Genomic DNA, 24,692 nt, shown 5'->3' with positions numbered 1-24,692 from the left:
TATCATCAAATTCCTGAGCGGTGTGTTGAGAATTATGAACAACAGACTGTCTTTTTCTCGGCGTAGTAAAGCATTGACTACTTCAGAATGTCAGTGTGGTTTTCTGGTTTTGTTTTTTGTTTTTCGTTTTGTTTCGACCCTGTTTGGTCTAAACAAGGGAAGATAGTTTCCTTGAGGTTCTAAAAGTCGTCATATACTCGCTCATACGAGTTTCTCTCAGTGTTTTATGTCACACCTTCATGTCCATAAAACTTATTTTAAGACAACCCTACAGATTAGCTTTAGATACGCTGTCAGTGTCTGGTGCATATACACAGAAACAATCCGTATTGGCTCTAAACGTGTACGATTAGTTTAAAGACTTGGAATAGAGCACTCATAATGTGTCTCTTTTTTTCATGCAGTTGCTGTGATTGGCTGGTAAATATTTGTCAAAGAAAGAGAGAACTAAAAGCTCGCACAGTGTGGCTCGGATGTCCTGAAAAGTGTGAAGAGAAGCATCCCCGAAACTCTATCAAAAACCAGAAATACAATATATTTACCTTTATCCCCGGGGTAAGGCTGTTACATTCTTAAAACTGGGCTTTTATATGAGACATTGCCAGCTGCTTTTGTTTTCACTGTTTTTCCCCCCCTTTTAATTGTGTCCCGTCCAAACCAGTGTCCCTTTGTTTTTGAACCATTCATGTTCAGATGATTGTTAAATAATTCATGCACACTTTTACGGGTACAGCATAGAGTTCAACTTAAGAAAGTTTATAGTTTGGGGCGCCTGGGGGGCTCAGTCGGTTAAGCGTCCGACTTCGGCTCAGGTCATGATCTCGCAGTCTGGGAGTTCGAGCCCCGCGTCGGGCTCTGTGCTGACAGCTCAGAGCCTGGAGCCTGTTTCAGATTCTGTGTCTCCCTCTCTCTCTGACCCTCTCCTGTTCATGCTCTGTCTCTCTCTGTCTCAAAAATAAACATTAAAAAAAAAAAAATTAAGAAAAGAGAAAGTTTATAGTTTGACTTCAGCCTTAGATAAAAATATTTATGCTACTGTAGAAATAACCAGGTAGGCCTGAATTAAATTATCAGAAAAGAGCTGTAAGTTTTGTTTGGAAGTGAAGCTGAATGCCAAGTGTAAAGCCTGCGTAGGAGCCTCCAAATGAGAGTAACATAAGTGCTTACACAGGCAGGACTCCGTAACAGAATCTCTGTAAGCATTTATAGATGGATTTTCTACTTCACATTATGAATTTCAGGCCATGTATTATTGTATTATTCGTTATCTTAAATAGGTATTATGCTGAGTTTAAATATTGAGGTTTAAATATTTGATTAATTTTTTTTTATTGCTGGTGATGTTTTTGTCTTAAATACGTACAAACTCAGTTTGTATGTATTTAGAATGATTGGATAATTTTTGATTTTTGTGCATCATTTCCTATTTTAATAGACGAATTTATTCATCTTTCTACAGGCAAAAGGCAGCTACTACTGATTATGTTTCTAGATCAAAGTTTTTGACATGTTCTAGTTGTTAGCTTTATGCTATTTTGCAAGAAAGTCTTGGTTTTGTGAAATAAGGGCTGTCTTATTTTTCATGTTTTTATGTAAATAATCATGCCGATTTTATGTTGGGCATTGATTACCTCCCACCACCCTTCCCCATCCATCTAATAGTTGGTGAATGCTTGATATCTAATTTGCTCTTTATTAAAACACACAAAACCGTTGGCTCCGTAATTGAAAGACTGCTCTTTTGTCAGGATATAAAATGTAAACTGTCTTTCAGGCAGATGAATACTCTCATCTGCATTGAATGAAGCTGCTGCTTTCTTTTTAATTTTAAATTATTAAATACTCGCGGATTGGCTAAGCATTGCACATTTTCCTAAAGGTCACAAAGTTCATTCAGTAGACAAGAAAGTATTGATTACAGTGGCTTAAAGCCAACAGTGCAGCTTAATTTTGACCAGAGTAAATCCACACAGCCCGCCAAGATTGGCTGTGTCCTGAAAATACCTGTTGATGGGTTGTCTGCACAAGTATTACCGTGTGAATTTTTTTCCTTAGATTGTCTCTTAAATTAGGCTTTTCATCTAAAACGTAGTATTTTAGAAACATTTGGTAATTGCACAGTAGGAATTCAATGCCATTTTTAGCACCAAATGGCAATTTTTGAATTGCTAATAGATATAATTTATGCTAACAGAGATTTTAAAGAAATCACTGAGGAAAAAGAGCTTTCTCTCCTGCTGAGATTAATTTATGAAATGACTGAAAACATTTTTAGACAGCAATTGAATATGATTATGAATATAAACATGTTATCAATGCAGCCGATGCTTTAGTTGCACAAGCAACTGTGTGTTGATGTAGAAAACTTCATTACGTGAAACCTGTGGTTCCGGACTCTTTAAGTCAACAGTAAGTACTTAACCCACTGCTCTGCTCTGGTTGAAATTTTCCTACCTTCGAGTTGCATAAAAAATGGTATCCAAGGAGATTTCGACTGCAAGTTGCAAGGATGGAAGTTTAATTGCGGTTACAACTGCTGTTTGAGTTATTCTCGTCTGTAAACACGAGGTTTCTTCCATTTTCGTTTTCAATTTCAATTTAATAGTTTGAGCATTTGTAAATAGAAGTGTATTAATATACCGGATCTTGGGTTTTCTTCCTTAAAGACAACTCTATTTGAATTAAAAAACAAAAACAGAAAGTTGCAGGATTTGCCTTCCTAACATTTTGTTGAATGATATTTATTTTATATTTGAAGCTCTTGTTGCAGGTTCACTGCTAAGAGTCTGTAAAAAATATGTAGGCATCTGTCTCCAAAATTGCTTTGGAATTCACATTCTTTTATATGTCATCGTCTCTTACCGTCTGCGAGAAGCAGATATTTACAGGAGGCGGAGGCGGTTTTGTGAAGTCACGTTGTGTGCACTCTCTGCCTGTTCACTCAGCTTTTGTGAAACTGCCCTGACATTCGTGTTCAGAAACGTGGCTGTCGTGTTTTATTTTTTACCGTTGCATAAATACAAGGTTAACACGACTTTCCCATTGTAAGATTTTCTGAGTCATCAAGATACACATTTGTGTGTATATAAATATATATTTATCGACCACCAACACTGGAAAGGACTTGCTATCTCATTTGCTTTGCTGTACGTACAAAGATATTTATATGTAGGTCAGTGTGGAAAACTGGAAAATCAAAACTTTTAGAGGATGCTTTTAACATAGTTGAAAGTTCTAATTGTCTTTTTTTCAATTTATTTTAGATATAATTTTGAGGTAACCTTACCTCGCTTTGTATGTGATTTGGTTATTGGAAAGCCAGTGCCAAAATTAAGAAATTTACTGTAACTCAGGGCATATTCTCAATGTTTGATGGAGATGTAGTTAGATATTGTGCCGATTTAATTATTTGATTGAAGTATTAAAGATTTTCCTTGGAGAGACTGTGTTAATTTTTTCTTTTTCCTTTTTAGGTTTTGTATGAACAATTCAAGTTTTTCTTGAATCTCTATTTTCTGGTAGTATCCTGCTCGCAGTTTGTACCAGCATTGAAAATAGGCTATCTCTACACCTACTGGGCTCCTCTGGTAAAAGAAAAGATTTTTGAAATTAAGTTAAATGATTATTTAGAATATGGTTTTAAGAGTGGAGACGATTGAGAGAGAAACTGATCAGATTTTAAGAAATGTGATATTGTTGCCGCGTATCTGTGAACTTCCGTGAAAGATTTTACAGAGCTCGGTCACGTGTGTGCCGGGCAGCCCTGCAGGAGTGTCCGGGTGGTGCACTGCTCCGGGTGTCGTCTGGAGAGGCCGCTAGGCACCCCTGCTGGTGGGGGGCGGGGGGGTGGGGTGGTTTCCATGGCGCATTCTGTACTGAGGCTGCGATAACGGGTCGGTCTCTCCCCTGTGCTGATGGCACTTTCTGGAACCAGGTTGTGATCTGCTCAGCGACCCTCTTGTCCTGACAGATGGGCGGTTCTTACTTTTGGCTGAAGTATCTCAGTGAAGTCCGGACCATTTCTGCTTGACCCCTCAGTGCATAAAAGTTTTGGAAAGGCAAATGATACTTCTCATCGAATACTTCCATTTCCACCATAATGCCGCTGGGATAGTTTGATGCTGTTTGCCGATAATTTTCATCAGTTTTCAGCTTACGTAGACAATACGTATGCCTTCTTTCTTCCTTGCACCTAGAAAAATGGACTGCTTCCTTTGGACTGCTCCCTTTTGGCCAGATTGTCAGCATAATTCAGTCAAGACAACGTAGTGAAACTCCTCCTTTAGGGAAGGAGCCAGCGCAGTGCTCACTTACCTGCCGAAGTGCTCCTCTCGGAGCCGGGACGTGAGCGGCGTGCTCTGGAGTTCATTTCTCCGGGCTGCGCAGTTCTGCCGCCTCTCACAGCCGGTCTCAGATGCGCCAGGGCGACTGGCAGAGGGGACAGAAGTCTCGTTGGCAGGGTCGCTGGAGTCAGCCCCTCCTCCTGTGCACCCACACAGACTTCAGAGGAGCGCAGGTTTGAGCAGTGACAGTAATGGTGTTTGTAGTACAGAACGATCACGGAGTCAGTACGGTGCACTCAGGAAATCAGTGGGGTTGGAAGATGCCGGGATTATCTAAGTTAGGCCCCTGTGAGGGGTGGCATTGGGATGACATCCGGATTTCTGAGAGCCCGGGCCACGCACTGGTCAGGGAAGAGAGAGGCGCGGGCCCGGGGAGCCACGGTTGCGGAAACTCTCGGGCCAGGATGCTGGGGGTGCCGCTGGAGCTTGGGGACGTGGGGCGGTGCTTGTAAGGGAAGTCAGGGTGCTCGCACTTGATCCTGAGCGGGAGAGGGAGCCCCGTGACTGTGTGGGTGTCGCGTAGCACACGGGCGACACCGAAGCTCAGACCTCAGTGCGCAGAGTTGGTGTTCAAGCCAGGTGGCTGTGGAGAGGCGACGGAGGGGGGACTTTCTCTTCTTTTCCCCCTGCTCACCCTCCTTCCCCTGCAGGCAACTTCTGTTTGCATTTGAGATTCAGTTGTTACGTGTCTCCCGGTAATTTTGCTACTTACGTTTGTCTCCCTGAAATCGTATTGTTTGCATGCTCTGAAAGTTTGCATAAAGATGACCTTAGTCCGTGTACCCTTTTGCAACATGCGTTTTGACTTAACATTGTTTTATAAAACGGATCCCTGACACGTACAGGTCTAGTTCACGTAGTCTTCGCTTTTCGGAAGTGTTCCGTTGAATATATACACAGTCGATTTGTCCATCTTCCCAGGGAAGGAGACTTTCAGTTTCTTTCTGATTTTTCACAGTTAACAGACTCGGCTGTGACGATCGGTCTGATTGTACGTCGTTCCCTGTGCATCCTGGGAGTCTCATTGCCTAAGCCCTGCTTAGTTTTCCCATTTTCCAGTGAAAGCGTAGATCAAGTGTACTTACGATCTCAGGGTGTTTATTTTTGGCCCCTCTTCCTACCCGTGGCTTCGCAGGGTGCTCTCACCCCTCCAGTGTCACCGCCAGCTCGGCCTGAAGTGTCCATTAGCGCTGATTGTCTGAGGACACGGGACCCTCTTAAAACTCTGACGTACAAGGGGCGCCTGGGTGGCGCAGTCGGTTAAGCGTCCGACTTCAGCCAGGTCACGATCTCGCGGTCCGTGAGTTCGAGCCCCGCGTCAGGCTCTGGGCTGATGGCTCGGAGCCTGGAGCCTGTTTCCGATTCTGTGTCTCTCTCTCTCTCTGCCCCTCCCCTGTTCATGCTCTGTCTCTCTCTGTCCCAAAAATAAATAAAAAACGTTGAAAAAAAAATTAAAAAAAAAAAAAAAAAAAAAAAAAAACTCTGACGTACAGAGCGTTCGTTTGTTTTGCTTTTGCGTCTTTTCCTCGTGACTGTGACTTAAGTGGCTCGTAACCAAAGAGAATGTTCGTTGCAGGTGGATTCCTAACGAGGACTTGCTTTTAAGTGTGCGCAGAATTGGCTGTGTCGGCCAGAGCCGCCCCTTCCTCTGTCCGTGTGCGGTTTACGTCCGCCAACCTGACCTGTCCTGTCAGCCGCAGGTGTTTGAAGCACTTGGCGTGTGGGAATTCACTTCGCCGTGCTCAGAGAAGTGCCCCGGTAGGCACCTGGCTCAGTACTCCTAGAAGGGACGCTGAGCAGAGGCTCGGGGGCCCCGCGGAAAAGGGAAAAGCCCGCTTCTCTCGTTTGAGTTGCGCTTCATGCTTCCTCGGGACGTGCCGGCCGTTCCCCGCGCCCCTGTCCCCACTCCCCGGTGGACCTCCAGCTGGCCCGCTTAGGAATCCGCGCCCTGCCGTTCCCTGCCCCGGTGGCAGCCGCGGTTGGTGCCTCTGGTCGTGTGATCGGTAAGGACTTGTGAGTCTGTGCTTGCGCTCCTGGTGCACGTTTTAACCTCTGATTTAGCAAAGGTCTTAAAAAGTTGATGTGTGCATCAGGCTCACCTTCGGATCCCAGAGGCAGGCTTAGGTAGACTGGTTCTTTGATCCACGCTCCCCTCTGAAACGTTGTTTGGAAACCGAAAATTCGGATACCACACAGAGAAGATCTTTCTTATCAGTCGCGGCAAACTTGCGCTAAATCTGTATGCAGACCACATCCTGGTTTTTGTTCCGTTTTAAAGTAAAGGAGGCATTCTGCAGCAGGATTTTCGCAGCTCCCGAGTTCCTCCTGTTTCTCGAGCCGCCCGTTCACCCCGTCCTGGGCGGCCCGTCCCGGCGCGTGGCCTTCGTGCGCACTCACGTCGCACCGCCTTTTCTCTGCTTGCCTTGTGAGGTTCTGAGGTTCCTTGCTCAGAAAAAGGGCTCGGCATCTCCGGGTTCCTCCCTGACAGAAACCCGCCAGTCCAGCGTAAACCCGTCGTCCGGCCGGTGGTTATGAAATCTTCGGTCTCCCGCCCGCTAATTTTCAGCAGGCAGCTTCTGATTCCTTCCCTCTGTTCTCCAGCTAAAGGGTGTTTCTGAAAGCGCTGATAGCTCCGTGATCGCTTTTGTCAGTTATTCCTGGCAGTATTGTTTACTTCAGCTCTGATCTCCTTTCTGTTGTATCTTGCCATATGACAGAAGAGTCAACTGAAAACAATTGATTTCATTATTACATTCTTGTGTCGGAATGAGGATTACCTTTCGTATCATTCAGCCTTGGGAACAGCTCTTTGAGGGACAGCTGGTGTAACCAGAGTACCAAAACGGATCGCAGTGCTTCTGTCGGAACGAATGAGGTGGGATAGACCTGCCCATGCAGACGATTCTTAGAGGACGTCTGGGTCGGTGATGCTACCTCTTCCATGTAAGATGTGGTCCTGGAAGTTTGTTAACACGTAACTTCCAGGGTGACCAGGGCGTTTGCAAGAGACTCTGACTTTCGGTATGATTCTCCAGTCCTTCCCTCTGTCCACTCCTTTCCTGAAGTCTCTGTGCTTCGCTGGTGTGGGTGGAGTACGGAAAGGAGAAAGCACATCACTCACTGGGACTCCTATCGCATGCTGCCCGGGGACAACCACTCTCGCAGAAGTACTTGTGCTCCTTGTGCCTCAGTTTCCCTGTCTGAATTATTGCTCATTAGGTTTTTGTGGCATTTAAAAGTTGACTCATTCAAAAAACATAGAAAAGTTTGGGCGCCTGGGGGCTCAGTCGGCTACGCGTCCGACTTTGGCTCAGGTCACGGTCTTGCGGTTCGTGGGTTCGAGCCCCGCGTCGGGCTCTGTGCTGACAGCTCAGAGCCTGGAGCCCGCTTTGGATTCTGTGTCTCTCCATCTCTCGGCCCCTCCCCTACTTGTGCTCTCTCTCTGTCTGTCAAAAATAAATGAACATTCAAAAAAATTTTAAAAACCCCATAAAATAGTTTCTGGGGACTCCTGGGTGGCTTAGTCAGCTAAGCTTCTGACTTCTGCTCAGGTCATGATCTCACGGTTCATGGATTCGAGCCCCACATCAGGCTCTGTGCTGACGGTGTGGAGCCTGCTCAGGATTCTCTCTCTCCCCCTCTCTCTGCCCCTCCCCTGCTCGTGCTCGCGCTCTCTCTCTGTCCCTCAAAGTAAATAAATAAACTTAAAATAAAAAGCTTCTGGTATATAAGAATCCCTCAAGTTTAAACTGGTATTATATCAATAGAATTTTTTGTCTTTTTATAAAAATGCATATCATTTTGGCAGTTACTTTACATGACTCCTGGGTCGTCTGGTGAAGTAGGAAAAGAGAAGTCCGCTTGATGAAGCAAGATTTAGTCATGGCCTGTGGACCGGCCACGTGAGACATTCCCGTCATCCGTTCTGATTAACAGGCTGACCTCAAATACTGTCGTGTCACCGAAGTACTGTCACCCCCTCGCGTCCAGTTTGGGTTTTCCAGTAGCGGTACCGTAGCTTCGGTCTCGGACGTGGTCGGTGCTGAGGTCGCGGGAAGGCCCGGCCCCTCCTGTGGGAAGACTTACTTACCCACATCTTCCATAGGCCGTCAGTCTGCAGTGACCCAGTTAAGACTCAGTGGATGTAAACTCTGCAGGTGGAGGTCCGTGGGTCGTAGACTCCAGTGCCTGCGAAGGAAACCCTGGCCTCAGCTGTGCCTTTCTTGGAATCTGCTTTATGTTCTGAGGCTGGCTTTTGGGGTTTTTCTCAGGATAGATAAGCCGGAGACGGACGTGGCGGCACGGGAGTGGCCTCCACATCTGTTACGTGTTCGGGGAAACCTTAGGTTTGGAGCGTGGCTGCGAGCTGCTCGTGTGCACCAGCGGTCTTCAGGGCTCTGTTTCCTCCCAAGAGCGCTCACCTCCTGTTTTACAAGTTGGGACCCGACCCTCTGTCGCATCTTCTCTAATGTTACTGCTTTGAAGTAGAAGCCTACTTTCACTTCTCGAGTTCTCGGAAGCGCTGGGAACTCTTACGTTTTGTGGCTTAAAGTTCCTTGATGAATGGAGAATTCACTTTTGCTGTCTTTAAGCCATAGGGTTAAAGGGTGCAAGTTAGATCCACCTGCACAGTTTAGATGACATACACACATCTGGGACCTGCGCCTCACAGAGGAGAGGTGAAGGCGCCCTCTTCAGGTGGGGCTTGAGCAGAACACCTTCCAGGTGATGGCCATGCGCTCGCCTGATTGACCCTCTCCTTTAACGGTACCGTCTTCAGTGTGTAAGTAACGTGCTTGACAGCCATTCTCCTCTTACCTCTCGGGAGTCACAAACACAGTTTTACGGAATTCTGCATGGTGAATGTGAGTCCTAATAGTAAATACTCTCTATGTGAGAATGGCTCACGGAACTGTCTTTCCCGGATGGGTAGATGTGTGTTTTTCACGTTACTGACAATGAGTTGTGACTTAGAATTTGTGTATTTAAAGTGGTATTGTCTTCTCACCCGAGACTAACGGCATCTTTGAGTTAAGGAAATACGGTATTTCATCGTACGAGTGTACCAGGAATTTCTTATTTGTGGACATTTAGGTTTCCGGTTTTTTATATTTGATGCCGGGATCCTTGTGTTTTTTTGTTTTTTTTTTGTTTTTTAGGATAACTTTCCAGACGTGGAACTGTTTGGTTAAAGCGTGTATAAATTTTAAGGCTTTTGATAACACTAAATTTTTTTAAAGTATTTTTGGTATTTCCTGTTTCGGATTTTCATGTTTTTTTTTGTCTTATATGTGCTAAAAGACATTTAGATGGAAAAGAAAGAGAAAAGCTTGTCTCTGTTGACAAGTGGCATGACCTGGTGTGTAGGCAAGTCTGGGGAGTACACACACAGACTTGCTGGGGCTGATAAATGAGTTAGTGAGGCTACGGGGTATAAGATAGATACACAAAAAGCGCTTATATTTTTGTATACTAGCAGTGACCACCTGAAAATGAAATTAGTGTAGTAATTTCATTTATAAAAGCATCAGAAAGGAGAAATAGTAGATTTAGCTAAAATGCAAGATTTCATACTGAAAACTTAAAACGTTTTTGAAAAAATTAAAGATCTAAATAGATAGAAGTCATCCCATGTTCAAGAATTGAAAGACTTGATATTATCGTAACGATAGCACTCTCCGAATTGATCTGTAAATTCGGTACAATCCCTGTGAGAATCCCACGTAGCTTTTTTGGCAGAAATTGACAAACCGATCCTAAAATTCATATGGAAATACAAGAGACGCAGAGTAGCCAGTGCGTCCTAGAAAGTAGATCAGTATTGGAGGACTCCTGCCTCCCATTCCAAACTTACTTTGAAGCTATAGTCATCAAGAAGGTGTGGTACCAGCTGAAGGATAGATCACGGGATACACGTCGAGTCCAGAAACAAACCTTGACACTTAGGACAACTTGATTTTTGGCAAGGGTGCTAAGACAGGTCAGTGGAGACAGAGCCAAAGAATGAATTTGGACCCCGCCTCCTGTCACACACAGAATGTAACCGAGAATGGGTTACAGACTTAAATGGAAGAGCTGAACCCAGTAAGACTCCTGGAAAGAAAACAGAGGTGGAGTTTTGGGATCTTGGACACTAAAAGCCCAGGTGACCAAAGAAACAATTGAAATTGGACATCATGAAAATTAAAAACTTTAGTGCATCAGAGGACGCTATCAAGAAAGTGAAACAATACAACCTGGAAAGTGTAACCTCACACTTGTAAATCATATCTCTAACACGGTATTTATATCCAGAATCACATGAAGGGCTCTTACAACTTCGCGTGAAAAGACGAATGACACAGGTAAAAAGTGGGCGTAGGATCTGAATAACATTTATCCCAGGAGAACGTGTATATGGCCAGTAAGCTCATGTTAAGTGGTACAAGCACTTTGGAAAGCAGTTTGGCAGTTCATGAAAATGCCAGCCGTACTGTGTCACCCGGAAGAGGCACTATGGTTGCAGGGGGCTGGGAGCAGGGGAGATGGGAAAGGGGGGTGAGCTTTCTCTTTGGGGTGATGAAAGTCAGATGGTGTTGATGGTGGCACAACTCTGAACGCGCCGGGGACGGCCGTGTTTCAGTAAACACAAGGACCACGGGTTCCAGGGGCCCACGTGGTGTAGTGTAGCCTGTCGGCAACACAAAAACAGCCCTGGGATAACAGGTTGCTGTCCCCTAAGTGGAGTTGCCCGGCCTTGCCTTGGCCATTTTCACAGTAGACGGGGGGGATGCTCATCAGTCAAACGAAGCCTGCTGGACAGTGTGGTCCGAGAGAGGTTGACTTGAAGAGTAGCCGTGTAATGCGTCAGAAGACACCCAAGTAGCCTTTGAAAATGATTCCAGCCACGTTAGCGGTGTCATAGATTTCACAATAGATTCCAAGTACATAGGTTTTCTGTAGGGGCGCCTGGGTGGCTCAGTTGGTTAAGCATCTGGCTCTTGACTTCGGTTCACGTCATGACCTCACAGTTTGTGAGTTCGAGCCCCACGTTGGGCTCTGTGCTGACGGCACGGAGCCTGCTTGGGCTTCTCCCTCTCTCTCTGCACCTCCCCCACTCCCGTGCTATTTCTCTCAAAATAAATAAATACACTTTGAAAAAAGTTTTATTTAGATAGCATCAAGTTAATCTGTCCAGGTTTTTACTTAAAAAGTGAGGAAGTAGGGGCGCCTGGGTGGCTCAGTCGGTTGAACGTCCGACTCTTGATTTCGGCTCAGGTCAGGATCTCATGGTTTGTGGGTTCGAGCCCCACATCGGGCCCTGCGCTGGTAGTGTGGAGTCTTCTTGGGATCCTCTCTCTCTCCCTATTTCTGCCCCTCCCCTGCTCATGCTGTCTTTCTCTCTCTCCCTCCCCCCCCAAAATAAAAAAAATAAATTTAAATAAAAATATTTTTTAAAAAAGTGAAGAAAAAAAGCGTGGTGGCTGTGCCTGTGCCCCACGTGTGTCTGTAGACGCTGCCACGGGGAGAAACTTGTCGTGCTGGGATAGCTTCCTGTTGCTACACATTTAGTTCTACCAGAAAGAGAAGTATAGGAAATGTGTGATTTTGATGTCAGTCTTTGTTAATTTGAACTTGAATGCTCGCATGTTCTGAATATAATTCATGGGGTTTTTGAAGACTGTTGGTTTCCTTATTTTTAGGTTACTAAGTCCTTTCTGATGTTTGGCTTGAAGTACAAGCAATGATATGAATTTAAATTTTTTGGTTGATAGAATCGTAAATCTTATATATTATATTTTTTTAGTGGTGTTTCATTGTTCCTTTTTGTCTTTGTTTTCATTTATGTTTTAGAAGTAACATTGGCGGGTGGGGGGTGGGGAGTAAAACTTTTTGTTACTGTTTTGTTATTTATAATCCAGTTTTCTCAAATATCTGATTTTATTTTGTCTCATAGGGATTCGTTTTGGCTGTTACCATCATGAGGGAAGCAATTGATGAATTTCGGCGTTTTCAGCGAGACAAGGAAGTAAATTCACAGCTCTACAGCAAGCTCACAGTAAGAGGTCAGCAAGACACTTTTGATTTAGTTTATCATTTGCTTAATGTAGCCATCACGTCAGAGTTAACATAAATGAAAGAAAACGTCATAATTCTGTTACCGAAAATAGTATTATGCAATTACATATGGTATCTAATTAATTTTCTTACGATAACGTAATGCCTACAAATTCAAGGTAGATTTTTTTATTCATTCTCCAGATGCTGGGATGTGTGTGTATGAGTATAAACATGTACACACTTAAACACACATGCGCACACGCACACAGAGAACTGGTCGTGTGGTGCGCTCTGTCACGGTTTGTGTATGAGGGGTGTGCACGTAGACACGTGTGAAACCCAGCGGGTGCAGGACATTTTCTGTGAAGCCCTGTATCACCTTACCTGCCGTCTCTGTTTGTGTCATATTTTCAACACAGTCGTAGGGTTAGACAGTTAGTACCAGGGCCTTAAACTGTTTAAGTGCAAGGTCTCGGAGCACCTACAGTTCATGTCATGATCCAAAGAGGGACTACTTTATGCCCATTTCTCCTTAACTTCGTTCAGGGCTTTTAACCCTTGCTTAATTTATGTTTTTAAAGAGTTTGTTTATTTGGTCTCTCAGTCTCAGTGGAAAAGCAGCGATGTATTGGGAAGAGTGTGGGGTAAGTATTTGTGGGTGGGCATTACGCCCGTCAAAAAGTGACAGTGACACCAAGACAGTGATCGCATCAATGAGGGACAATGAAGGAAGGCACCGAAAAACTAAACACGTATTCATAATAACTTCAAAGCCTGTTTCAAAGATGAGGTTTAGAGTGGAGTTTGTACCTTCTGATTACGTGGGGATATCTGTACGTTGAATTATTTATTTGAAATAATTCTCCAGAAAAATATTTTTATAGCTTATTTGGACAGATCTCGTGTAACGTAAAGTTTATCCGTTGAAAGTGTGCGGTTCGGTGGCTTGGGTCTCTTCACAGAGTCGTGGAAGCATTACTGCCGTCTACTTTTGGAACGGTCTTGACGTTCTAGAAAGAAACTCTGAATATGTTAGCCGTCATCCCATTCTTGCCCCTCCTGCCCCTCCTCCAGCCCCGGGTCCGTCCCCCGGCCTGCTTTCTGTCTCCATGGGTTTGCCCCCGAGGAGCAGGTGTCCGGAAGCCTGCAGCGTGTGGGCTGGTGTCACAGGCCTCTTTCCCCGGCGCCCCGTGGTCACGGGTCATCAGTTCATCGCTGGCGTGGCGCCTGGCAGCGCTGTTTTTCTTTTCGTTGCCCAGGGCTCCTCCTCTCTGTGGCATGCCGTGTTTGCCTCCCATTCAGTAGTAGGTGGACATTTGCGTTGTTTCCACTTCAGGCGACTGTAAAGAATGCTGCTGCAAATGTCTGCGTGCGGTTTTTCTGTACGAACGTGATGTTACTTCTTCTGTGAGCATACCTACCACGAGTGAAATTGCTGGATTGTATGGTAACCACGCTCTTGAGAAACTGCAGACTACTCTTCTGATCGGCCTTGCCAGTTGGCCAAACCAGCTGCTGGTTTGCTTTCTCACCAGCAGCGTGTGAGTGGTCCGGTCTCTCTGCATCTTCGCCGGCACCTGGCACCTGTTAGCGTCTGTCTTTTTGTTGCAGCCGTCCTGTTGGGCGTGAAGTGGTAGCTCGTTGTGGTTTTGACTTGTGTTTCTCTGGTGACTCATGACGTTGAGCGTCTTTTCATCTGCTTATTGGGCGTTTGTATGTCTCCTTTGGAGACGTGTTTTTTCAGATTCTTTGCTTACTGTTGGAACTGGGTTCTTTTTTTGTATTTATTGAGTTGGGAGAACTCTATATATTCTGGATTTAAGTCCCTTGTCATTCTGTGATTTGGACATATTTTGTCTCGTTCGGTGGCTTGTGTTTTCTTTTTCTTGGTGTCTTCTGATGCACAACAGTTTTCATGTTGATGAAGTGCTGCTCATCTGTGTTTTCTTTTATTGCTTGTGCCGTTGTGATGTATCTAAGGAACAGTTTGTCAACCCAGGGTTGCAAAGGTTTACTTCTATATCTTCTCCCAGGGGTTTTATGCTTTTAGCTCTGACGCTCAGATGTGTGATCCGTTTTCATTCTGTAGTTTGTGTGGGTGTATGACATGGGGCCACATTCCTTTGTGTGTGAGTATCCAGTTGTCCCAGTGCCATTTTTGAAAAGACTATACTCTTGCGATTAAATCGAACGGTTAACTAGTGAAGAGTTTTGATGTATGAAGTAATGGCACGGTGGAGGAAAGGTGTGTTGTAGAGAAGAGGTGAAGTTTTGGAAAAAAGGAATCCCCAGAGTGGCCAGGTAAATTAGGTGTACCTTTGACGTGTCTTTTTTGGAATATAGTATAGGTCCCGGCTTAGATTTTAAATTGTTTTCATTGTGATATTTGGAATGAGTAGAGATTCGTTTCCGTGCATTAATTGTATCATTCAAAACTAAATGGCATGGTGATCTCTGTGAACCATCAGTCGGCAGTCCTGCCTGCCCTCCTGAGCGTAGAAGCAGTGAAGGGGCGAGCACTTGCCTCAGAGAGAGCAGCCCACATTCTCAGTTTGGGACTCCAGGCCGTGGCTCTGAAGGTAGCGGAGCGGCACGCACTTGCGAGAATTGTGTCTGTCCAGCCTGGCAGGGCCACTTGAAGGACCGAGTCAAGACGGTTGTCTCTCTTCCTCTGATTGGATGTCACTCAGGGCAGAAGAGCCAAAAAAACAGTCGGCATTTCGGAAGCCTGTGTCAGCAGCAGTGGCTGGGGGGCGATAGGTGATAGTTGACACACCGAAGAGAGTGTCGAGCGCCCGCTAGAAGGAGCTGGAGACAGGATTCTTTGGAAAATCGGGGCCTTCAGAAGTGCGTGTGTTGACAGGAGAGTTTTGAAAGCCACATCCAAGGCCGGCACTGAATCATGCTCAGAAAAGACCCCAAGAAAGTGTTTTGCCTCTAGCCAGTCTCTAGGCTCACTGCAAGCAGAGGTGAGGTCTCAGGCAGAGTTGTAGACAGCTTGCCGAGTGCCGGGTGCCCCGGGACAGCCAGCCTGCCAAGGCTGGGAGAGGCTGTTCGCTCCTTCCCTCCTTCCCTCTTTCCCTCCTTCCTTCCTTCCTTCCTTCCTTCCTCCCTCCTTCCCTCCCTCCCTCTCTCCCTCCCTTCCTCCTTCCCTCCCTCTCTCCCTCCCTCCCTCTCTCCCTCCCTCCTTCCCTCTCTCCCTCCCTCCCTCTCCCTGTCTCCTGTCCTTCACCCTTCCTCCCTTTCTTCCTCCCCCTCTCATTCCTTCTTCCCTCCATCATCCCTCCTTTTCTTTCTTAATCTCACCCCCTCCCCTTGCAGGGAAATCTTTTTCAAAACACTGACTGAAAGACTTCACAGACCACACATGACGAGGAATACACACTTTTTTACAAAACAGTTCTAGAAAAGTCACTAAACGTGCACGGCTACAGCATATACTGAGCAACAAAAGAAACCCAGAAGAGGAGGACGTGACTGATTTCCCGAGTTACCAGATTATAATAGTCAAAATGTACAGGTTTCCACAGGAAATTATGAAGCATGCAGAGAAACCATGTGGCCCAGTCATAGAAGAAAGGAACAGAAGCTGTCCCTGAGGAGGCCCAGATTCTGGACTTACTGGACAAAAATCTAACTCACCTGCCATAAGTATGCTCACGGAGCTAAAGGAGACAACTGAAAAATGTTAAGAGACATCAGGAGAACAATGTACTGTATTAAACAGAAGATCGGTAAAGGTATAGAAATGATAAAAAGGAAGCCAAGAGAAATTCTGGTGCCAAAAATTATAATAAATTGCAAGAAGAACTCACTCGAGAGTTTCAGTGGCAAATTTAAGTGGCCGGGAGAAAGAATCCCTGACCCTGAACCTAGATCACGTGAGATGATCCATTCTGAGACGTGGAAAGAAGAACGAGGAAAGTTAGGTAGAGACTTGGGGGCAGCACTAAATGCGCTAATGTGCGTGCATTGGGAGTCGTGGGAGTCGTAGAGGGAGAGGGCGGGGAGAAAGTTTGAAGGAATAATGGCCGTTAACTTCCCAGATTTGTTAAGAGACATGAATCTACACGTTCAGGAAATTCCGTGAATCCCTAGAAGGACAAACGCAGAGAATCCACACCGAGACGTTGTAATCAGACAGTTCAAACCCGAGGACAAAGAGAATGTTCTGAAAGCAGCAAGGAAGAGACAGCTTGTCACACACAAGGCCTCTAGGGTAAGAGCCTGTGGAGGACAGGAGGTGGATGACGTTTTTAAAATGACAAAAGAAAAAACTGTCAGCCAAGAATTGTGTGTCCCATTCACGAGTGAAGGAGAAATTCGGATGTTCCCAAATGCCTGTAGAATTGAAAACAGGCACTCGAGCAAATACACATGCAGCCACGTTCATGCAGCGCCCTTTATGATCGCCAGTGGGGGAGAACAACCCAAATGTCCATCGGCGCGTGAGTGGATAAACAAATTGTGCCGTTTTCTCACGTTGGAGTATCATTCAACCGTAAAAATTAATACTGATACAACATGAGTGAACCTCGAAAAAGCCGTGTGAGAGAAATCAGACACAAAAGGTCACGGACTGTATGACGTCATCTGTGTGAAGTATGGGAACAGGTAGCTTACTGGAACTGAAAGCAGGTTGTGGGGGGCACTGCTTAGTGGGTTGACGCATCCTTTTGTGGTGAGGAAAATGTATTTGAACCTGATAGAGTGGGTCGCACAACACCGTGAATGTACCCCGTGCCGTTGTAGTACTCACTTACAATGGCTGATTTTATGTTATGTCACTGTCGCCTAAAAATAGTAAAAACAGTTGATGAAGGCATACTAGTAATTAGGGCTTTTACACTTCTATGATACTCGAACTCAGAAGATCTTAAAAATAATTGTCAGTGGGTTTATTTCAAATACAAATGGAGATTTACCTTTTTACACAAAATTGACGACCATTGGTCCTGTTTGAAAGGACGTTTTACTCGTAGATGGTAACGGTGTGGCTATCTCTGACTTCCTCCTCTGTGATCTGTGTCAGGTGACTTGCTCATTTGCATCACTGCCATCCTAGGTAGGTTGGTGTTCTCTCCACCTTACAGGGGAGGGGCCTGAGGCCGCCGCTCAGGGATCTGCCCCGAGTCCCTGCAGCTTCGGTGGAGCGGCTGTGTGAGCCCAGCCCCCTCCGACTTCATGTGGCTGTTCTGTGGGTTGTACGTTGCTCTGTGGCTCGTTATTCTGATGCAAATGATTGATGCGTAAAATCTAGAATGTGAAAAATGCACGTAAAAATGTAAAAAATGCTCCTTGGCTAGTCTGAAACTTGTTTTCTTGGGAAGAATATTCTGTGCTCATCTCCTTAATTTGTAGCATTTCATAGGTTATCTGTTCTTTGAATGGCATTGATGGCTCCTTCCTTATGTGACTGAACTGCGGTTCGTCTTATCGTGTTTATCGTATTTACAGTATTTGAATTTTGTATTTGGAGTTCTTACACACATTCTTATAGAAATACTCTGGGAAGATGTTCCCTGCTCTATTTTTTCTTTTGAAAAGGAAAGCCACGACCACTTTTAAGTATGCTCGGATCTTGAGGGTACTTTGTTAGAAGCAGAGAGTATTTTAACTGGTGCACGAGCTCAGTCGACACCGGGTGATCTTTAGCCAACTGCACACTTTGCTGCTTGAGAGGCTGTCTTGTCATGTGGGAATTTTCCACGTCTGTTTCTGCTCCGTTCTTTGCTTTCTCCTTGTTTGTGACCTGCTTTATGATTCATGGTTCTCTCCTAATGGATAGCACCCGTCAGAGTTAAGGAGGAGAAAATGAAATTGTTGGCAGCTTTTCAGAAATCCCTGATGAGGAATTTGAATTGTGGGGTCATTCTGCTTTTGGTTTCTTGGGATCAGTGCTATTTTTTTTTTTTTTTTTTTAACCTCTTGCTCCAGAGAGGTGTATAAATTGCATCCTGGGCTGTAATCATTCTGCTGGCTGGTTCACGATTCAGTTCCAGATACTTAGTACTCACTGTGGTCGGCACTGTGATCCCCTCCGGGGATTCAAACACGAGTGAGTCCTGGACTGTGGTTTTGAAAGAGCTCCTGTAGTATTCTAGCAGATAGGATAAACTCAGAGGTTTTTGTTTACTTGCTTTTGTTTTAATCAACCATCAAATCTCAGTAGGACTGTATCACGTCACCCACTATTACTGTGTATTCCACATGCACACCTAAAGCTAATGTGGAGCTTTAGAAATGATCGGGAATTGATTCTGGGCTGTGGCTTCTCTTTACACTTGGTGATGACTGATTTCCAGTGGCTCTTACCTGTTTCTTGTAATGGTTATGGCATTCTGTTGTTCAACGTGTTAGACATATGAAAGAGAGAAGAAAGTCTGTTGTCTTTGAACTTGTGTACATTGTGTGCGTGTGTAGTTGTCAGAGAGAACGCTCACATATTTAGGTGTTTCTTGTGTTCCAGTTTCCTTGCCAGAAAGGAACTTGACCCGCTGAGACAGTGTTCTTTCTTCCTGTGTATTCTAGCATCTTTGATTCTTTTGTCAACACTGTTGTCACATACTTGTTAAAATTCTTACTGTTATTTTTACATAAAAAATCATGAAATACCTATTAAAATTTTATCATCTTTTAGTGAAATTTACTGTTTGTGAGTAATGTTTTCTTGAAAGATCTCTGTTTAAAAATCCCTCTTACATAAAGGGGCGCCTGGGTGGCGCAGTCGGTTAAGCGTCCGACTTCAGCCAGGTCACGATCTCGCGGTCCGTGAGTTCGAGCCCCGCGTCAGGCTCCGGGCTGATGGCTCGGAGTCTGGAGCCTGTTTCCGATTCTGTGTCTCCCTCTCACTCTGCCCCTCCCCCGTTCATGCTCTGTCTCTCTCTGTCCCAAAAATAAATAAACATTGAAAAAAAAAAAATTTAAAAAAAAAAAAATAAAAAAAAAAAATCCCTCTTTAGTGCATTTTACACACTGTCTGTGGGCAATGCACACTTCCCCAGGCACGTCCTAACATGTAACTGGTTTCTTGGGTTACTGCATCTTCCGCTTGGCAAAAGGAGTCCCTTTTGTGACAGTCATGTCTTCAGATAGTTGGGTTTCTTTTAAATAGTACTCTCAAATGTTGGCTAAATTTTCCCATCAGAAATTGCTTAGGAGCTGATGAACTCAGAAGTCATCGGAGTGGGTTTCTGCAGCTGCTGCTCAGAGAGGCATCGGTGACTTTCCTTCTTATTCACGTGCCATCCCTCGTTCGTCCACTTCTGTGATGGTGCAGGTCAAGTAGAACGGTACGTCTTTTCTCACGAGGTCGGAGCCTGCTCGGTGCTTCCCGTTCATCTTGGGTGGTTTTCAGCATCTGTGGGCTGAGCAGCGTTTGGGAAGTATCCGTTCAAGAATGTTCTGGATACATTACTACAGGTGTGCCGTCTAGTAGCGGCTCTCCATCTGTCAGATCTGTATGGTAGGTCTCCATCGGTCGGTTGTCGTAGGTTGTCGTAGGTTGTTGTAGGTCGGACACGATCAGCAGCTGAGATTCATGATCTTATCTGCTCTGCCCTCTGTGGCTGCGCGTGGTGGACGTGGGTCCGCTCGGGGGCGGTGGGGGGGGGGGGGGGGACGGATACACAGGAGCAGATTCATAGCTTCGGGACCGGCTGTGCGTGACCCGTCGTGCTTTCTCAGCTCATCCTGGGAGGATCTGTGTGAATTCATTTCTTTGTGGCCTTGGTGCGCCACGAGTCTTTTATCACATTGTTTGGAGATTGGGGCCCGGAATACGTGAAAGTAACAAGAAACGCCGGCTAACACGACGTACCTTGGCACAGGTGGAGTCGTGTGGCGGTGTGTGTGTCGCCAGCACCCCGCCCCCTCCCTCTGGTAGCGGCTGTTACTGTGCTGGTCGCTGTGCTCCTGGGTCCTCTGCTCTGTGTTCGTGCGGCTGTTTTCCCTGAAGGTTCCGAGGTTGTTGGCACCTGGCAGGATCTCAGACGATGGATGACTTAAGTAAATGAGGGGTTTCCAGAGCAAATATGACAGCCCTAGGCCTGTTCGCACTCCAGTGTGCCCGCTCGCGCCTCCCCCCCAGCTTCCTTGCTCGCGTCAGGTACAGCATTGGGTTTAACTTGCTGCCTTGACTGGTGAAAAATACTCTCCTTGTGATTTGCTTGCTGCTTACCTTTTTACATTTCCTTGCTTATTGTGATCTTTTATACGAGTTTACTCGTCTTTCTTCATACGTCCATTTCTACCTTTTCAGAATTTCTCTAAGAGAAGCTTATCACGTGACAAATATTTTTATCTTGTTTGACTCATTTTTTATCTTTTTCTTTAAAATTTGTTTTTTACTGTTTATTTATTTTTGAGAGAGAGAGAGAGAGAGAGACAGAGAGAGACAGAGCGTGGGCAGGGGAGGGGCAGAGAGAGAGGGAGACACAGAATCCGAAGCAGGCTCCAGGCTCTGAGCTGTCAGCACAGAGCCTGAAACAGGGCTCGAACACACAAACCCTGAGATCACAACCTGAGCTGAAGTTGGATGCTTACCCGACTGAGCCACCCAGGCGCCCCTATCTTTCTCTTTTAGATGTAGATAAGTTTATAATTTTTATGTATGCAAACCTTGTTTTCCTTTGTGGTTTTTACTTTAATCCTAGAAAGGCTGTTCAACCCTAGTGTGAATATCTTAATTTCCCTACAGTAATATTTCTGTGTTTTCATTTTTCATAGCTGATGTCTCCCTCCATTTGCAATTTCACATTTCAGGTGTCTATTCCATGGAGAAGGGACCTGTCTTCTTTTTTTACTGCAAATGGTTAGTTAGTTCCTTTAAAACCAGTTTTTAATGTTATTAAAGTTCTTTTTCCAGAGGCACCTGGGTTGCTCAGTTGGTTAAACGTCTGACCCTTGATTTCAGGTCAGGTCATGATCTCAGGGTTCATGAGTTCAGGGTGACATCATGGAGCCTGTTTGGGATTTTCTCTTCCCTCCCTCTGTGGCCCCCCCCCCCCCAGATCAGTATGCTTTCAAAATAAACTTGAAAAAAAAAAAACTAAAAAATAAAAAAGACTAAAAGGGCACCTGGGTTATTCAGTCAGTTGAGCATCCAACTTCAGCTCAGGTTGTGATCTCATGGTTTGTGGGATCGAGCCCCACGTCAGGTTCTGTGCTGGCAATGTGATGTGGAGCCTGCTTGGAATTCTCTCTCTCCCCCTTACTCTGCCCCTCCCCTTTTCTCTCTCTCAAAATAAATAAATAAATAAACTTAAAAAAAAAAGTAATAAAGTTCCTTTCTCAGACCTTTGAGAAATGTGTCAGATTTCTTTGGGCCCCATTCTTTGCCTTGAGTTCTCCAGGTTCATCCAGATCTCCGTGCCAGCTCCATTCCAGTTTTAAATAATGTTCCTTTTCGGCATGTTCCAGCGTCTTAGAATCTTTCCCTCCCTTCCTCAGTTATTTTTCTTTTCTCATTATTTGGAGATTCTCTTCTCGTGAATTAGACCAGTGACATCGAACCCTCATGAACAGGCTCGTGGTTGCTCACTATCCTCACCTGTGGTTTCTTCTCTCTTGTACCAAGGGCCCGATGTTAGTCTCCACGCTGGGAGTGTTTGTGCAGCAAGAAACTGCCGTGGGATGAGCGAAAATCTAGAGGAAATGAGAGACTAGGGACGATTTTGAGCCATATTTAGTTCATCTCCCTTTTAGCGGTAACATAACCATACAGAATCGCGGGGCATTGGGATTTTTGTACATTTGCAGGTGCCTGCTTTCTCGTCAGGTTTCTGGTTTTCGTGATTGAGAGTCTTAGAACTTGTTAATTATGAGCCGTTGGTGTTAACAGTACTTTGTATTTTAACATTTGGTAGAGGTGTAAAAAGTCTTTCTAACCACAGAAAACAGAGGTTGGGAATTTCTCTTAGGCAGACACCAGCAGGCTTAACCAAGACTTTGAAGTATCTTGTCTATAGTGAGACCACATAATTTTCATTTGTATTTGTTGCTTGATAAAATATTTAAGAGTGAGATACTTAGCAAGTTTTTAAACCCGCATACTTTCCTACAAAATCTTTATTTCGTGAAGGTAGTCATTTGCTATTGATGCTTATTTCTGCATTCGCTGCAGCAAAGCGTGTACGTTGGTTGGCTGCAAGTCTGTCTGCATGGTCTCTTCCGGAAATTTTGGGCTCTTCGTTGGTATTTGGACGGTAGACTGTTTCAGATAGTGAGACCATGTTAGAAGGGAAGGGGTCCAGTGAATAACATTCAGTGTCTCATCTCTGTGTCTTACCACGATATTTCGTTATTTCCATATTCTTTCTAAAGCTATCTCATACTTTGTTTCCTGATAGAATAAGAAGAAAAATTTGTGTTTAACTTGAGCATCTTACTTTTTTTTGATTCCGCCACTCTTTCTCTTTTCTCTCCAGCTGCTTTCGGGGGGTGGGGGTTTCCAGTACCCTGCCCCCCATCTCCGTCCTCTCTTCGAGAGCTCTCTGCCCTCCACGGCTCCTCTCTCCGCACCACGTACCTGCCGAGTTCTGTGGTTCAGGTTGTGCAAATTGTGTTAATCCTCAGATCAGTTTTCTAGGCGTGCGGGATGGCTTGGTGTTGATCTGGCTGCCTTTCAGGGACGAGAGATGCACAAAAGAACTTCCATGGTGCTGCGCCATCTTGGCCCCTCCCCCGTTTTGTTTTTTTTTTAATTGCTAAAGAGTGTTTTTTAAAAATACTTTGATTATTGCTGGTGAAAGTTTAAGAGTAAAAGTTGGTTACCTGCCGCAAGATGCTCTCTAACCCTTACCCCGAAACAGCAGGATTTCCTTTTTTTTCTTTAATTTCCTAGGCTGTAGTCAATACAGTTCCTATGTGGATGTATTTCATCTCCTGGGCTTTAGGTGAGGTTCCTGCGGGTAGGGCGTGGCCCATTTTGTTCCCACGTTTGTCCCCAGCCTGTGTCTCGGGAAGGATAGCTCCTGCCCTTGCACATCCGGGTCCTCCGTGCCCGTGCCCCACCCACCTTCAGCGGGAGTCCCCGGGGCCCCCCAGCCTGAGCAGAGCCCTGGCTTGTGTGCTCTGGGACTGGCTTCACGGGGCCTTCGTCCGCGTTTCCCTCACTGACCTAGGACAGCCTCCGATGGCGCCGTCGCCCTTCGTCACCTTGGGGCTCCGTACATCTGTGCCTCAGGCTTCCACCTGCCGATGCCCCCAGCTGAGCCTTCTTGATCCCCCCTGAGAAGAGCCTGGCTCTTCCCCGGGGCGCCTCTCCCTCTGCAGTCCCTGTCACGTGGTGGTGGTTTTTCAACCGGGGCCTGGAGGCCACTTGTCCTGGAGCGAGCCGGGCACCCTTTCTGTCTTTCTAGCTTCCTCCCTTTTACACCTGAGTCCAGCTGTTTGTCAGCTGCCGATTCCGTGGCCTTAACGCTTTTGCACTGTTCGTGGCCCCTGTAATGTTCCAGTTGATGAAGTCTGATTCACCAGTTTTTTCTTTTATGGTTGTGCTTTTGGTGCCCTAAGAACTCTTGGCCTAACTCAAGTTCACAGAGATTTTCTGTTAAGTTTCTCCTGTGTTTCTTCTTCTAGAGGGATTTGCACTATGTGTATCTATTTTGAGTAAGCCTTTGTACTGGTACCAGTAAGGGCTGTTTTTGTATGTGGATCTCCAAATGTTTCCCGCACCGTTGATTGAAAAGGTGATCTTTGTCTCACTGCGGTGCCGTATACTTTGTCTTTTATGTGTGGCTTTATTTCTGGACTCTCTCTTCCACTCCACCCATCTGTTGGTCTGTTCTCATGCTGACATCATTCTTTTTTGATTACTGTGTCTTGAGAATAATTCTCGAGGTCAGGTAGTGTTTTCCTTTCAACTTTGTTTTTTTGTTTTCAGAGTTGTTTGTCTAGTGTAGGTCCTGTGGATTTCGATATGACTTTTAGAATCAGCTTGTCAATTTCTGTAAAATATTCAAATCAAAAATCCCTGCTGGGATTTTGATTGGGATTGCATTGAGTCTAAAGATAAATTTAAGGGAGAATTAGTATCTTATTAATACTAAAGCTCCAGCTGTTCTTGGCGAAAGGGAAAGAAGGCTGTGAGTTCATGGGACTGAGGCTATGCAGGAAGTACAGACAGCCCCCTGCACCCAGATGAAGATTCCTAGAGAACCAAGAGCTACTGAACAGTTTGACCAATTCTTTGCGTTTAGAAATGTGCACTTGGAGGCAGATTGCTGTACCGATTTGACACGATAGCCTTGTCGTGTGTTTGTTCATTTTGTTGTATTAGTAACACAAGAATTTCTGCACTGCATTTTA

General features: G+C 45.3%; 1 protein-coding gene across 1 annotated transcript in view; it reads left to right on the top strand.

The window, feature by feature from the left end:
* The window catches only part of ATP9B (ATPase phospholipid transporting 9B (putative)), a 204,428-nt gene that overhangs the window by 38,755 nt on the left and 140,981 nt on the right, over positions 1 to 24,692 (top strand). The window contains exons 3-5 of the mRNA XM_030336998.1: positions 405 to 555; positions 3,474 to 3,587; positions 12,280 to 12,388. Of these exons, the coding sequence (XP_030192858.1) occupies positions 405 to 555; positions 3,474 to 3,587; positions 12,280 to 12,388 (374 nt within the window). The remainder of the gene's footprint in view (positions 1 to 404; positions 556 to 3,473; positions 3,588 to 12,279; positions 12,389 to 24,692) is intronic.

Source organism: Lynx canadensis, chromosome D3 (genome assembly GCF_007474595.2).
Source record: "Lynx canadensis isolate LIC74 chromosome D3, mLynCan4.pri.v2, whole genome shotgun sequence".
NCBI lineage: Eukaryota > Metazoa > Chordata > Mammalia > Carnivora > Felidae > Lynx > Lynx canadensis.
Note: the sequence above shows the minus strand (reverse complement) of the source record. Positions and strands in the feature narration are given on the sequence as shown.